At 44.3% G+C, this 15,450-nt stretch overlaps 1 protein-coding gene across 3 annotated transcripts in view; it reads left to right on the top strand.

Moving 5' to 3' along the window:
* Positions 1 to 15,450, top strand: part of rai14 (retinoic acid induced 14) — a 217,372-nt gene that overhangs the window by 171,725 nt on the left and 30,197 nt on the right. For all 3 annotated transcript variants that reach the window (XM_078220432.1, XM_078220442.1, XM_078220421.1), the window contains one exon: positions 7,248 to 7,276. In XM_078220432.1, coding sequence (XP_078076558.1) covers positions 7,248 to 7,276 — 29 coding nt within the window. The remainder of the gene's footprint in view (positions 1 to 7,247; positions 7,277 to 15,450) is intronic.

The following is a 15,450-nucleotide window of genomic DNA, read 5'->3' on the forward strand; positions in this document are numbered from 1 at the left end:
GAATTTGTTTCAACTTGACATTATCCTGCTGCAGATCAATGTTCCAGAAATATGATGCATCATTTTTAAATGTCTCGCTTCCTGTATTTAACATAATTCCTTGCCATTAAAAGAGAAATTTTCTTGTTTTTAGCAATGCCTCTAAACAGAGCTATTTAAGAATTTAAGAAAAAACACAAATTTACAATCACTATTTATGGGTTGAAATATGTGAAATGCACTTTGCACCTTTTCAGTACAAATTATTTGCTTCAACTGCTCTATGGTATTAATGATCAAATGAAGGTTGGGCATTGAATTTAAGTAAGAAGCAATGAAGAGAATTGAATGTAAAGTGTGATATTTGCTGTACGCTCTGTAACCACTATAGAATGGTGACCTGCCTTGTATTGGAGGCGGAATTCTCCCATTTTGAGACTAAGTCCCATGGTGGGGCAGGAACGTGGAGTGCTCCCTGCTGCAGAGGTCGATGGGAAAACATGCCAACTCCTCTGGCCCTGAACTCATTAATTGTGCACCCCGTGTTTTATGCTGTATTGAGTGACAGGGCAAACCTGGATCGCACATAGTCTGTCATCCTATCCGGGTGACATATTGAAAAGTCACCCAACTTCACTGACCCACTATTGAAGAAAGAAGGTGAGCCTCCTGAAAATGACAGTGTACCTCTGGGAACTTTCTGAGACTGGGAGATTGAACTCCTGAGAATGAAGATGGATCTCCTGAGAACGATGATGGATCTCCAGGAACATTTTGAGGCTGGAAAATGGACCCCCTCCAGGGCGTTGAACCTGGAAGGTCCACCTGCAGATGCATCCCGACCTCCTGCCATAGTGTTTCAGGGTGGCCAGCAGCCTCCATCCTGAACTCTTGAGGCAACCCCAGACATTGCTCAGGTGAGTCCCGACATCTACAGGCCAAACATGTTTAATGCCGGCGTGCTTTCCCAATGGCATCATGGAGAATCTGGCATGGGGCAGGTCGGGTCGTCATTTGCTTGCCACTAATGAGATGCAAGTAAAGTTCATGCCAGCCTCTGGCAGGTTTTTCGCTCTGTCATGGAGGACACCAGCAGGAGATCCCACTGTAAGCTTAGATTAGTATGAAACTGATTTCTGGGCCTTCCTCCATATTCTCCCCCGGCGTGCTATCAAACAGCGGGGGCCTGGGAGAATTCCAGCTTGGGTTTTCAGAGGAAAGGTAGAACTTGTGTTTGTATCTAGTGCTTTTGATGACCTCTGGTCATTCCAAAGCCCTTACTGCCAACGAGATACTCCTGAAGTGTAGTCATTGTTGTGATGCAGGGATAAGCTGTGGCCAATTTACACATAATATCCCACAAAGTGTAAGGTCAGGTAAAAGCTTGTAATTTTCCTATTTTTTAGACACTATCTGTACTCGTACTCTCAATATAAAGTTTATTTATTAGTCACAAGTAGGCTTACATTCACACTGCAATGAAGTTATTGTGAAAATCCCCTAGTCGCGCCACACCGGCGCCTGTTCGGGTACACTGAGGGAGAATTTAGCATGGCTAGTTCACCTAACCTGCACATCTTTGGACTGTGGGGGGAAACCGGAGAACCTGGAGGAAACCCATGCAGGCACATAGAGAACGTGCAAACTCCACACAGTGACCCAAGCCGAGAATCGAACCCAGGTCCTTGGCGCTGTGAGGCAGCAGTGCTAACCATTGTGCCTCCAGATGTGATAGATAAGCAGTGCATGCAAATGTCTAGTCAGTTGTACATTGAAGGCTATATTGGTGAATGAACAGGTGAGCATAGCCCGTGCTTAAAATCAGCATTGGTTCCTTTGCATTTGAAGATAAGGGATGTAACACTAGTTTGAGGTGCCACCTGTACTACAGCCTGAAGTGAAACCAGACCGTCTATCACAGAAAAGGTCTCCTGGCCCGCAGCACTACCAGAACAGCGCAGCGGGCTGGGAGAATCGCCCCCTATATTTCTCAAAAACAAAAAAGGTCGCCACATTTTGTAAAATTATTACGACCTTCTTAATAATGAAAATTTTAAAGTGATAAAGTCATGATGACATATCAACCACCACGGCTCAGGTCTTCTGGTCTCCAATGATGGGAAGCCAGAATTCTCTGGTGGAAACATGCAGGATCCCTTGGGAGTTCTGATGCAAAATCTCTATGGGAAATTGTCCAGGAAGTTTCAACTTCCGATGGACAATTCTGTAACCCCCCAGGACCCTGTGAAAAGGAAAGCTTGGACTTAGAGAGCAGACCCCCTGATGCCTGCCATTGTCATTCACCCACTGCCCCAAAGCTGGATCTCTATCCACCCACATCACCAGATCCTCTGCCTTTACCCCCCTTCAACCCCGGACCGTCTGCCTCTTTCCCCCCCCCCCCTCCCCCACTCCTAGACCATTCACCATTCCGCCCCCCCCCCCCTCCACCCCCGGACCCTTCGCCTTCCCCCCTCCACCCCCAGATCTTCTGAACCTTCTGCCTTTCCATCCACCCCATGCCCGGATGCAACCCCCCGCACCACCACCTCAGGCCCCTGCCTCTCCCCTCCCACCTCTGGACCCTCTGCCTTCCCCCTCCTCCATCCTGCTCTCCTCAATGACCCTACACTATGAGGAAGGACTCCAAGAGCAGAATGCCACATTTCTGAAGGGACCTCTATCAGAGTTCTGGGCCAGGAAAGTGGAGCTCCACCTTGGAACAAACACGAAGAAGCCGACAGTGATGGCCACTCCTCGGATAATTTGGCTGTGTTTTTGCGCCCCCTAGTGTCTCCATTAAATAAGGACAATTATCACAGGCAATATCCTGCTTTTTTATTATACATAAATTATAGAAAATGAGAAATGTAAGGTCTTAGCAAATTGTTCAAGTATACAAGTCAAAAAGGTCAGATCTTGTATCCGACTGTTCCAGTTTGAACTTTGCAGTCACTGCATTTCGGAGTAACTGAAGTAGGCCATTCAGCCCCTCAGCCAGTTCTGCCATTAGAATATGCTGATGTGAACCTCAACTATATTTACCTGCCTTTGTCCCACATGTTGATATTTTAATATAGCAAAAATCTATCAATCTCTGTCTTGAAAATGTTAGTGGACCCTGCATCACTCATAGCCTTTGAAATTACTCGTGTACTTAAAGTTATGTTCCAAAAACAATCATTTGATGATGTTCTGGAGCTTCTATCTGATCAATTTCTTCTGTTCTAGCAGCTGTGGAAGCAATTGATGGTCTGCTCCGATTTATAGAATGTCACTGATTTTATAAATTAGTTTCAACAGTGAATGAGAAATTCTAAGAACATAAGAAATAGGAGCAGGAGTAGGCCATCTAGCCCCTCGAGCCTGCCCCGCCATTCAATAAGATCATGGCTGATCTGAAGTGGATCAGTTCCACTTACCCGCCTGATCGCTATAACCCCTAATTCCCTTACCGATCAGGAATCCATCTATCCGTGATTTAAACATATTCAACGAGGTAGTTTCCACCACTTCAGTGGGCAGAGAATTCCAGAGATTCACCACCCTCTGAGAGAAGTTTCTCCCCAGCTCTGTCCTAAACTGACCCCCCTTTATTTTGAGGCTGTGCCCTCTAGTTCTAGCTTCCTTTCTAAGTGGAAAGAATCCCTCCACCTCTACCCTATCCAGCCCCTTCATTATCTTACAGGTCTCTATAAGATCCCCCCTCAGCCTTCTAAATTCCAGTGAGTACAAACCAATCTGCTCAGTCTCCTCATAATCAACACCCCTCATCTCTGATATCAACCTGGTGAACCTTCTCTGCACTCCCTCCAAGGCCAATATATCCTTCCGCAAATAAGGGGACCAATACTGCACACAGTATTCCAGCTGCGGCCTCACCAATGCCCTGTACAGATGCAGCAAGACATCTCTGCTTTTATATTCTATCCCCCTTGCGATATAGGCCAACATCCCATTTGCCTTCTTGATCACCTGTTGCACCTGCAGACTGGGTTTTTGCATCTCATGCACAAGGATCCCCAGGTCCCTTTGCACAGTAGCATGTTGTAATTATTTTCCATTTAGATAATAATCCAATTTGCTATTATTTCCTCCAAAGTGAATAACCTTGCATTTGTCAATGTTATACTCCATCTGCCAGATCCTCGCCCACTCACTCAGCCTATCCAAATCTCTCTGCAGACCTTCTACGCCCTCCACACGATTCACTTTTCCACTTATCTTTGTGTCGTCTGCAAACTTTGTTACCCTACTCCAGATCGTCTATATAAATGGTAAATAGTTGAGGCCCCAGTACCGATCCCTGCAGCACGCCACTAGTTACCATCCGCCAACCAGAAAAGCAACCATTTATTCCGACTCTCTGCTTCCTGTCGGATAGCCAATCCCCAATCCACGCTAACACCCTACCCCCAACTCCGTGTGACCCAATCTTCTTCAGCAACCTTTTGTGAGGCACCTTATCAAACGCCTTTTAGAAATCCAAAAACACCACATCCACCGGTTCCCCTCCGTCAACCGCACGAGTCACATCTTCATAAAAATCCAACAAGTTCGTCAAGCACGACTTTCCCCTCATGAATCCATGCTGCGTCTGCTTAATCAAACCATTCTTATCCAGATGGCCTGCTATTTCTTCTTTAATGATGGATTCCAGCATTTTCCCAACTACAGATGTTAAGCTAACCGGCCTGTAGTTCCCCGCCTTTTGTCTATTTCCTTTTTTAAATAGCGGCGTAACATTAGCCATTTTCCAATCCGCCAGCACTACCCCAGAATCCAACGAATTTTGATAAATAACCACTAACGCATCCACTATTACCTCTGACATTTCTTTCAGTGCCCTGGGATGCATTCCATCCGGGCCCGGGGACTTGTCCACCTTCAGTCCCGTTAGTCTACCAAGCACTGCCTCCCTGGTAACATTAATTGTATTGAGTACCTCTCCTCCTACCAACCCTCTATCATTAATTCTGGTCTTCTGACTCTCTCTGTTGCTGCCATTAGTTGCTCTTGTGATTTAGTTATGCGCACACACTTTTTGCCTGATTCCTTCTTTTTTATTTTGCTGTTAACTACTTTGTGTGAGTAAGCCTAATGGTGGAGCATCCTTGCTTAAAAACTAACCCTTGGATGTTCAAATCTCTCTAAGTGTCCTTTGTTTCTGACAGTTTCCTGCATATCTCCTTTATTACTTTTTGAAACAATCATTCCCTGGGTGTGATCATCACTGACTGGGTCAACATTTATTGCCCTTGAGAGGAGGATGCATAGCCCACTTGAAACGCTGCAGCCCATGTAGTTAAAGAACTCATACAATACTGTTAGGTTAGGGAGTTCCAGGATTGATCTCAAACAGTGATGCGACGGAGGAAAGAGATGGTGAATCTGGTGAAATGGCGCGACAACAATATATGTCCTTCAAGTTTCTAGATGTTCGGATCACCAAAACCTGCCATGATACCTCCAAGCTGACGCTATAGTTAAGAAAGCCCACCAACCCCTCTACTTTCTCAGAAGGTTAAGGAAATTACAACTCACCAATTTTTACAGATGCACCATGGAAAGCATCCTGTATCTCAGCTTGATATGGCTCCTGTTCTGACCAAGAAACTACAAAGGGTTGTGAACGCAGCCTAATGCATCATGCAAGCCTGCCTCCCATCCATTGAATTCATTTACACTTCCCACTGCCTCGGAAAAACAGCCAGTATAATCAAGGGCCCCGCACACTCTGAACATGCTCTCTTCCACCTTCTTCCATCGGGAAAAAGATGCAAAGGTCTGAGAACAAGTACCAACCGACTCGAGAACAGCTTCTTCCCTGCTGCCACCCGACTTTTGAATGGACCTACCATATATTAAGCTGATCTTTCTTTGCACCCTATCTGTAACTGCAACACTATATTCTGCACCCTTTCCTTTCCTTTTAACCTATGCATTCTATGAACGTTATGTTTTGTCCAGCGTGCAAGAAGCAATACTTTTCACTGTATCCCAATACATGTGACAATAATAAATCAAATCAAAAATTTGGTTGTGTGACTTGGGGATGGTGATGTTCCAATACACCTACTGTCATTGTCCTTGAAATGGAAATGGAATGTGCCTTGAGCACAGAAGTGTTTTATAGCTACGCAGTTCTGTTCAGTTTGAGTAGAGGAATCTTAACTCAGTCGTGTTGTGCAGTGAGCATTCCTTTTTCCTAACAGCTCCTGTACAATCAATTCAGCAGAACAATTGAAGAATGAACTTGGGCCAGAAGTGTATTTGTAGTTTCTGATAAAACTGATGAATCCAAATTCTGAATATGATTTTTAACTATTGTTAAATGTTTCCAAAAGTATCTACGGTACTGGGGGTGGGGAGGGGGGCATTATAGAACGGAGAAAACAACTCTCCGTGGATTCTTCTAATTAAGATCTGGGCAGTTTCTTCAGTGGAATCCCTGGAAGGTTTCTGCAAAAAAAGATAGCCAAAAGAAAAGTTTTGAAATGAGTTGCAATCTTGAGGTTTAACTCTGGATTGAATCGTCATTTGTAACTAAATGGTTAATTCACCAATAGCGGCCAGAATTCTCTGGTCGCTCACACCCTGCTGCCGCTGTCAGTGAGAATGAAGAATTTGGCACTCAGCCAAATCTCCGCTCACTGCAGCGGGGCCAGAGAATCCCAGCCGCAGGTGAGATTGGAGAATCCGGCCCCGCATGTTTATACATTTTAAACATATTCCCTGCATTTTAAGTATTCTATTTAATTTTGACAAGTTATAAACCTTTAAACATTTGTTTAAAAATTTGTAAACAATTTTAAAATTTATAAATATAAAGAATATTTAAAATTTATAAAGTGCACAGTGAAGTCCATAAATTTTAGAAAAGATCGAAATTATGCATGTTTTTTTAAAAATCCGATGATCTGGCCAACTCAATAGTTGGAAAGATTAGGGACGGTGCTGATCATAACTTAGCAGCCAGTCAGGGTTCCTTAGCAACAAGAATAGCCCAGTATGACATGTTCTCAGTAACAAAGTGTGAAATCTGATGATGTTCTACAGCAGTCATACAGGATCCACTTATAAATGGGTAACATGTTTGAAAACTGAGGTTGGGAATTAATAGCAGAGTAATTTTATCATGATCTGACATAAGATTATTATCTATAAACCTCAAGTAAATTATTAAATTACTTAGTTCTCACTGGTTGTTGTGTTACTATGCATTAATTTTCCTTTTTTTTCTCCTCCTGTTTTCTACTTCAAATTAGATATGAAATCAACACAGGCATCAAAACAGGTAAAATTATATTTGTGTATTAACATGTTGAATTACTTAAAAACACCGTAATGATTTCTGCATTGTAGCTCTAAGCATATTTCAACCATCACAATCTTATTGAGTACTTTGGCTTAACAGTCACCCTTTATGTTTAGATTGTTTCTGTAAGCAATCATAATTTTACTTTTTTTATGAGAATGAGATGCTGAAATATCACATTTGCTCTTAACCAGTAATTTCATTTTTCTCCTATACATTACTAGTGTCCTTCAGTCAGAGTATGATACCCAAGATTTCTTAGTCGCAATTTGAGTCATTGTCTCAATGACTCAAATTGTCATTGTCGTTGATTCAGAAATGTAACACAACTGTAAAGGGTTCCTCTCCCTCCACCTTGCAGAAAACATTGCCAGCCTGGCTTTTCAGAGGAAGCCCCAATCTCAGTGTTTAGAGACAGGCCCCCTTTCCCCTCACCCCTCCAATCTCACCTGCGGCTGGGATTCTCTGACCCCGCTGCAGTGAGCGGAGATTTGGCTGAGCGCCAAATTCTCCATTCTCACTGGCAGCGTCAGCAGGGCGTGAGCGACCGAAACAGAGTTTCCTCCATCACCATGTTCTGGTAAAGACAAATGCAAAGTATTCATTTAACACTTCAGCCATGCCTCCTGCTCCCTTTTAGATCCCTAATTGGCACCTGTACACCGAGGGAGAATTTAGCATGGCCAATGCATCTAACCAGCACATCTTTTGGACAGTGGGAGGAAACTGGAGGAAACCCACTCAGACACGGGGAGAACGTGCAGACTCTGCACAGTCACCCAAGCCAGGAATTGAACCTAGCCCCTGGCGCCGTGAAGCAGCAGTGCTAACCACTGTGCCACCATACCACCCATTTATTATTTATATGCCTATAGAAGACTTTAGCATTCCCCTTTTTGTTGGCTGCCATAATTTGGCCAGTGCTAAGGAAGAAAAATGGTGCAATTGCATTGTTCGGTTTAGTCTATAGACCAGCTAGTGGGAAGAATTCAGTGGAATCAATCTGCAGGGAAGTTACAGAGATGCAAACATCATAGAGTTGTTAAAATGGGGGACAATGTAGTTGCATTGCTTTTGTTCCTTAGCTCCCGCCAAATTGATGGCAGCCAACATAAAAGGGAATCCTATAATCTTCTCATAATCCCTCTTTGCTTCACTCATGTGCTTTTTCACCTCCCCTCTGAGCCATCTGTGTTCCTCTTGGTTCTCTGTTGGATTTTACGTCACACCTGTCTTAAGCACACTTTTTCTTCTTTATCTTAATTTCTAACTCCTTTATCATCCATGGAGCTCAGGATTTGTTTGTCCTAACTTTTCCCTTTGAGGGTATGTATATACCTTGACTGTGCCCAGACCATTTCTGTTTTGAAAGTAGCCCATTGACAGCTACAGTTATTCTGGTCAGCATTTGGTTCTAGTCTCTCTGGCACAGCTCCGATCTTGCGCCATTGAAGCCAGCTCTCCCCCAGTTAATTATTCTTACTCTTGATTTCCCAATGTCCCTTTATGCTATCACCCTGAACCTTATGATATAATCATCATTGTCTGCTAAATGTTCCCCACTGATATTTTATCTATTCTGTCCACTTCAAGAACCAGGCCCAAAAGTGCATCTTTTTTTTGTTGGACTGGACATTGCTTTAGGAAGTTGTCCTGATCATAGTCTACACACAGACAGTGGCTGGCATGCACGCACGCACACTGGCACACGCTCTCGCACTGGCACGCTCTCGCGCTGGCACGCTCTCGCGCGCACACACACTCTGTTCAGTTGCAACCCATCCGGCTTGTACAGGTCCCATCTTCCCTAGAGTCAGTGCCAGTGTTCCTCTTGCACCATCTTTCCAGCAGTGCATTCATAGCCTCCCATTTCTGTACACACTTGCACATTGCACTGGGTGTAACCCAGAGATTACTACTTTTGAGGTCCTGCTTGCTAATTTTCCCTAAATTCTGACTGCAGGGTCACATCCCCCTTCCTACCTAGGTCATTGGTCCCAGCATGGACCACAACTCTGGCTGTTCGTCTAATTTCTTTCCAGAGAAATCTTCCAAATAATGAGCCATCACACAATTATTTGTTCACGGTTATCTTTTATTTTGTATGTGGTTGTTGCATATTAAATTTTATACCCCAATTCTCTGATAATGAGCCGATAATGTTATTAGCCAGGTAATTTTATAGCTGTAATACAAAAGCAAAATACTACGGATGCTGGAATCTGAAACAAAAACAGAAAATGCTGGAAAATCTCAACAGGTCTGACAATATCTGTGGAGAGAGAATAGAGCCAACATTTTGAGTCTGGATAACCCTTTGTCAGAGCTGAGAACAAAAAGTCAGGAAGGATTTATACTATGGGGGCGGTGGAGGGGGGGGGCTGGCAGGGGCTGTAATAGGACAAAGGGAATGTAAATGAGGATGAAGAAGGCTGAGAGCGGTGTTAAAAGTGTCCATTAAACAATCAGAATGTGTGAATGGCAGAACAGAGGTACAGATGGTTAAGGCAGTTGCCGTGAAGGGTTAGAAGGAGAGCGGGAATGGAGAAGTGGAAAAATGGAACTGAAAAAGAAGGATGATAAAAATGGATGAATGAGATGAAAAGAAAAAACAGAATGAAATCGCAAGATGAGGTGGGTGGCACGGCGACACAGTGGGTCGCACTGCTGTCTCAGAGTGCCAGGGATCCGGGTTCGATTCCCGGCTTGGGTCACTGTCTGTGTGGAGTTTGCACGTTCTCCCCATGTCTGCATGGGTGGATTGGCCATGCTAAATTGCTCCTTAATGTCGGGGGGAACTAGCTAGGATAAATGTATGGGGTTATGGGAATAGGCCTGGGTGGGATTGTGGTTGGTGCAGACTTGATGGGCTGAATGGCCTCCTTCTGCACTGTAGGACTCTATGAGGTGCTGTTCCTCCAGTTTGCATTGGGGCTCACTGGAACATTGCAAAAGGCCAAGGATGGACATGTGGACAGGAGAGCAGGGTGATGTGCTGAAGTGGCAAGTGACAAGAAGGTATGGGTCCTGCTTGTGGACGGACTGAAAATGTTCAGCAAAGAGGTCACCCAGTCTGCGTTTGGTCTCTCTGATGTAGAGTAGACTGCGTTGGGAGCAGTGAATGCAATAGACCAGATTGAAGGATGTGCATGTGAAGCGCTGCTTCACCTGAAAGGGGTGTTTAAGATCTGGGATGGTGAGCAAGGAGGAGATAAAGGGACAGGTGTTGCACCTTCTACGATTGCATGGGAAGGTGCCATGGGCAGGGGGTGAGGTGTTGGGTGTGATGGAGGAGTGGACCAGGGTGTCCTGGAGAGAATGGTCCCTGCGGAATGCTGACAGGGCGAGTGAGTGGAAGATGTGTTAAATAGTGGCATAATGCTGGGCTTGGCATAAGTGGCGAAGAATGATTCTTTGAATGCAGAGGCTGGTTGGGTGAAAAGTGAGGACAAGGGCAACCCTGTACTGGGAGGGAGGTGAGAGCAGTGGCCTGGGCATGGGTCAGACGCGATCGAGAGCCCTGTCAACCATAGTGGATGGAAAACCACAATTCAGAAAGAAGAAAGACATATTGGCAGCACTATTTTGGAAATTGGCATCATCAGAACAGATGCGGCAGAGGTGAAGGAACTGAGAGAATGGGATAGAGTTCTTGCAGGATGTGGGATGTGAAGAGCTGCAGTCAAGGTAGTTGTGGGAGTCGGTGGACTTGTAATAGATACTGGTGGACAGTTTGTCACCAGAAATGGAGACAGAGAGGTCAAGGAAGGGAAGAGAACTGTCAGAGATGAACCCATGTGAAGGTGACAGCTGAGTGGAAATTGGAAGCAAAATTGATCATTTTTTCCAGATCCAGGCGAGAGCATGAAGCGGCATCAAAATAGTTGTTAATGTACCGATAAAGGAGTCTGGAACAGGGAATGCTCCATGTAACCCATCCAGAGACAGGCATAACTGGAACCCATGCCGGTGCTCATTGCCACACCCTTTATTTGGAGGAAGTGAGACAAGTTAAAGGAGAAATTGTTGAGTGAGCGAACCAGTTCAGCCAGATGGAGGAGAGTGGTGGTGGATGGGGATTGTTCAGGCCTCTGTTCGAGGAAGAAGCGAAGAGCCTTGAGGCCATTCTAGTGGGGAATGGAGGTGTAAAGGGATTGGACATCCATGATGAGGAGGAGGTTGTTTGGGCCAGGGAACTGGAAGTTGTTGATGTGGCTTAGGGCATTGGAGGAATTGCGGATGTAGGTGGGAAGGGAACCAGACAAGAGGAGAGAGAATGGGGTCAAGGTAGGAGGAAAATAAGTTCATTGGGGCTGACAAGATGGGCCTTCTGGGACTGTCCCGTTTAGGATTTTATAGCCATTGTTCTGAAGTTCCGCAGAAATTTGAAATATGCTTAAAAATGTTAATTGGTGTATTCCTCAGAAATATCCGTGGATAACCAGGGAAATTGAGGGACTGGTCAAAAAGAAGAGAGGCGTATGTTAGGTCCAGGCAGCTAAAAACGGAGGGAGCTCTGGAGGAGTACAAAGAAAGTAGGAAAGAACTCAAACGGGGAATTAGAAGGGCAAAAAGGGGTCACGAAATGTCCTTGGCAGACAGGATTAAGGAGAATCCCAAGGCATTTTATTCATACGTTAGGAACAAAAGGGTTGTCAGGGAAAAAAATCGGACCTCTCAGGGACAAAAGTGGGGAATTATGCTTGGAGCCCAAAGAAGTAGGGGAGATCCTAAATGAATACTTTGCGTCGGTATTCACAAAGGAGAGGGATCTGTTGACTGAGAGTGTCTCGGAGGGGAGTGTTGAACTGTTGGAGAAAATCTCCATTACAAGGGAGGAAGTGTTAGGTTTGTTAGAGAATATAAAGACTGACAAATCCCCAGGGCCTAATGGAATCTATCCAAGGCTGCTCAGGGAGACGAGAGATGAAATCGCTGGGCCTCTGACGCAAATCTTTGTCTCGTCACTGGATGCAGGTGAGGTCCCAGAGGATTGGAGGATAGCTAATGTGGTCCCGTTATTTAAGAAGGGTAGGAAGGATAACCCAGGTAATTATAGGCCGGTGAGCTTGACGACCGTGGTGGGGAAGTTGTTGGAGAAGATTCTTAGAGATAGGATGTATGCGCATTTAGAAAGGAATAAACTCACTAACAATAGTCAGCATGGTTTTGTGAGAGGGAGGTCATGCCTCACTAACCTGGTGGAGTTTTTTGAAGAAGTGACCAGAATGGTTGATGAGGGAAGGGCCGTGGATGTCGTCTATATGGACTTTAATAAAGCGTTTGACAAAGTCCCTCATGGTAGGCTGGTGAAAAAGGTTGGATCTCATGGGATAAAGGGGGAGGTGGCTAGATGGGTGGAGAACTGGCTTGGTCACAGAAGACAGAGGGTGGTAGTGGAAGGGTCTTTTTCCGGCTGGAGGCCTGTGACTAGTGGTGTTCCGCAGGGCTCTGTATTGGGACCTCTGCTGTTTGTGATTTATATAAACGATCTGGAAGAAGGTGTAACTGGGGTGATCAGTAAGTTTGCAGATGACACAAAATTGGCAGGACTTGCAGATAGTGAGGAGCATTGTCAGAAGCTACAGAAGGATATAGATAGGCTGGAAATTTGGGCAAAGAAATGGCAGATGGAGTTCAATCCTGATAAATGTGAAGTGATGCATTTTGGTAGAAATAATGTAGGGAGGAGCTATACGATAAATGGAAGAACCATAAAGGGTGTAGATACGCAGAAGGACCTGGGTGTGCAAGTCCACAGATCCTTGAAGGTGACGTCACAGGTGGAGAAGGCGGTGAAGAAGGCATATGGCATGCTTGCCTTTATAAGACGGGGCATAGAGTATAAAAGTTGGGGTCTGATGTTGCAGATGTATAGAACGTTGGCTCGGCCGCATTTGGAATACTGCGTCCAGTTCTGGTCGCCACACTACCAGAAGGACGTGGAGGCTTTGGAGAGAGTACAGAGGAGGTTTAGCAGGATGTTGCCTGGTATGGAGGGGCTTAGTTATGAGGAGAGATTGGGTAAACTGGGGTTGTTCTCCCTGGAAAGACAGAGGATGAGGGGAGACTTAATAGAGGTGTATAAAATTATGAAAGGCTTAGATAGGGTGAACGGTGGGAAGCTTTTCCCCGGGTCGGTGGTGACGTTCACGAGGGGTCATAGGTTCAAGGTGAAGGGGGGGAGGTTTAACACAGATATCAGAAGGACATATTTTACACCGAGGGTGGTGGGGGCCTGGAATGCGCTGCCAGGCAAGGTGGTGGAGGCGGACACACTGGGAACGTTTAAGACTTATCTAGATAGCCATATGAACGGAGTGGGAATGGAGGGATACAAAAGAATGGTCTAGTTTGGACCAGGGAGCGGCATGGGCTTGGAGGGCCGAAGGGCCTGTTCCTGTGCAGTATTGTTCTTTGTTCTTATAAACTGTTGGCAGAATCACACCTAGGATTTTGTTTCTCATTATTTTATTTCCAGAATGTCAGTGTTGCCAACAAAATATATGCTGTGATTCAACCATCTCGCATCTATCATTGCATGGCAGACTGTCCATTCTAATTTGTTGCATGGAATAAAATATTATCTTCAAACAGACACTGACTCTTTAAGTTTTGAAATAATAGTAGGTGCTATTGTATTTTGACCCTTTCTTGAAGGGCTGTTGGAAGTTTTGAATTTACTTACTTATCCAATTCAATGTTAATGAGGGACCAAAGCACATTATAAGGTACAGCTGATTTTCCCACTGAATAGAAAGGTGGCACAAAAAAATAAAAATAATTTCACATTTGAATGATGCTATCTCAATTTGCTTAAAGAAGGTTGTTTGTCATTTACCCTCGTTAAACCTGAGTTGCAAATTATAAAAACATAATACTGTTCGGGTGCAATCGGTCAGTTCTGATGAAAGGTTACAGACCTGAAACGTTAACTCTACTTCTGTCTCCACAGATGCTGCCTGATCTGCTGAGTCTTTCCAGCATTTTCTGCCTTTAATTTGAGTTAGAAACATAGAAAATAGGAGCAGGAGGAGGTCATTTGGCCCTTCAATCCTGCTCCACCGTTCCTGGCAATGTATTTTGTGAGCGCACCATGAAGCAAGCAAACCACGCAAAAATCTACATTTAAAAAAATCAGATCTGCTATAATGTGGCCGCCAGGTTTTGCTGGTGAAGGATAAAATGGTTTCACCCTTTGAATGTCAGCTGATAAAAGAAGGATTTTTCTAATGGAAACGATAGGTGGCATCTGCACTTTTCTTGCATTTTGTAACTTGATATGAGCTGTTGCATCAGGTTTTGAAAAGCATGAAATGGAATGGTTGGAAATGGTGAAGTATGGAGGGGGAGGAGGGTGGATCATGATGTTCACAGGCATGATGAGGTGCACTGTGGTTATGGAATGGATAAGAACTCTTTTGAGGCAAGCTTATAAACTTTATACGTAAATTTAGATTATTTTCTTCCCTTAACCCAGAGAATAGCATCTTTCCTTTTTATCTCGTTCATTTTTAATGTTGGGTGGAATTTTCCCATAAAATGGCAAAGGGACCAGAAAATTTTCTCCCCCTGCAACAATATCTTTCATTTCCTTTCTTTCTCTCTATTGATGGGATCAATCAATACAGGATCTCTTTTCTTGGGCTACATTACAATATATATATATATATCCTTCTCTTCATCGCTTTCCTCTCATCTTAGTAGTTTTCTGCTCATCCAAACCTGTCTCTCATCAAACTTTACTTGATTTTATTGGTTAATTTGCAAATTTTCATTCAGATTTTTCACTTTCATGAAACAGCAAGCTATCAGAACAATATGGTCATGTAAACCCAATTGTCCAGGTAAAATGTATGGCAGACAAGGCATGTCATTCTTCATTTTATCTATATTCCAACTTAGCTGTCACTTCCTCAACGCTCACATTCTAAAACCTGAATTTTCTTCGCTTTGTGCATAGACTGGGGACACAAGCTTCCCACTCTACCTTTCACTGCTCGAAAGGATTTTAATGTTACATCATTAGCAGTTCCCCCGCTTATTCCTCCTGACCTGTATGCCTGTTGCAAACTGGGTGTTTTGTGGATGCCTTCTCGGATTCAGTGATGTCAAAACAATGGATTCTTTGGTCTTTGCATGTCAGAGTAGAA

This window comes from Mustelus asterias, chromosome 1 (genome assembly GCF_964213995.1).
Source record: "Mustelus asterias chromosome 1, sMusAst1.hap1.1, whole genome shotgun sequence".
NCBI lineage: Eukaryota > Metazoa > Chordata > Chondrichthyes > Carcharhiniformes > Triakidae > Mustelus > Mustelus asterias.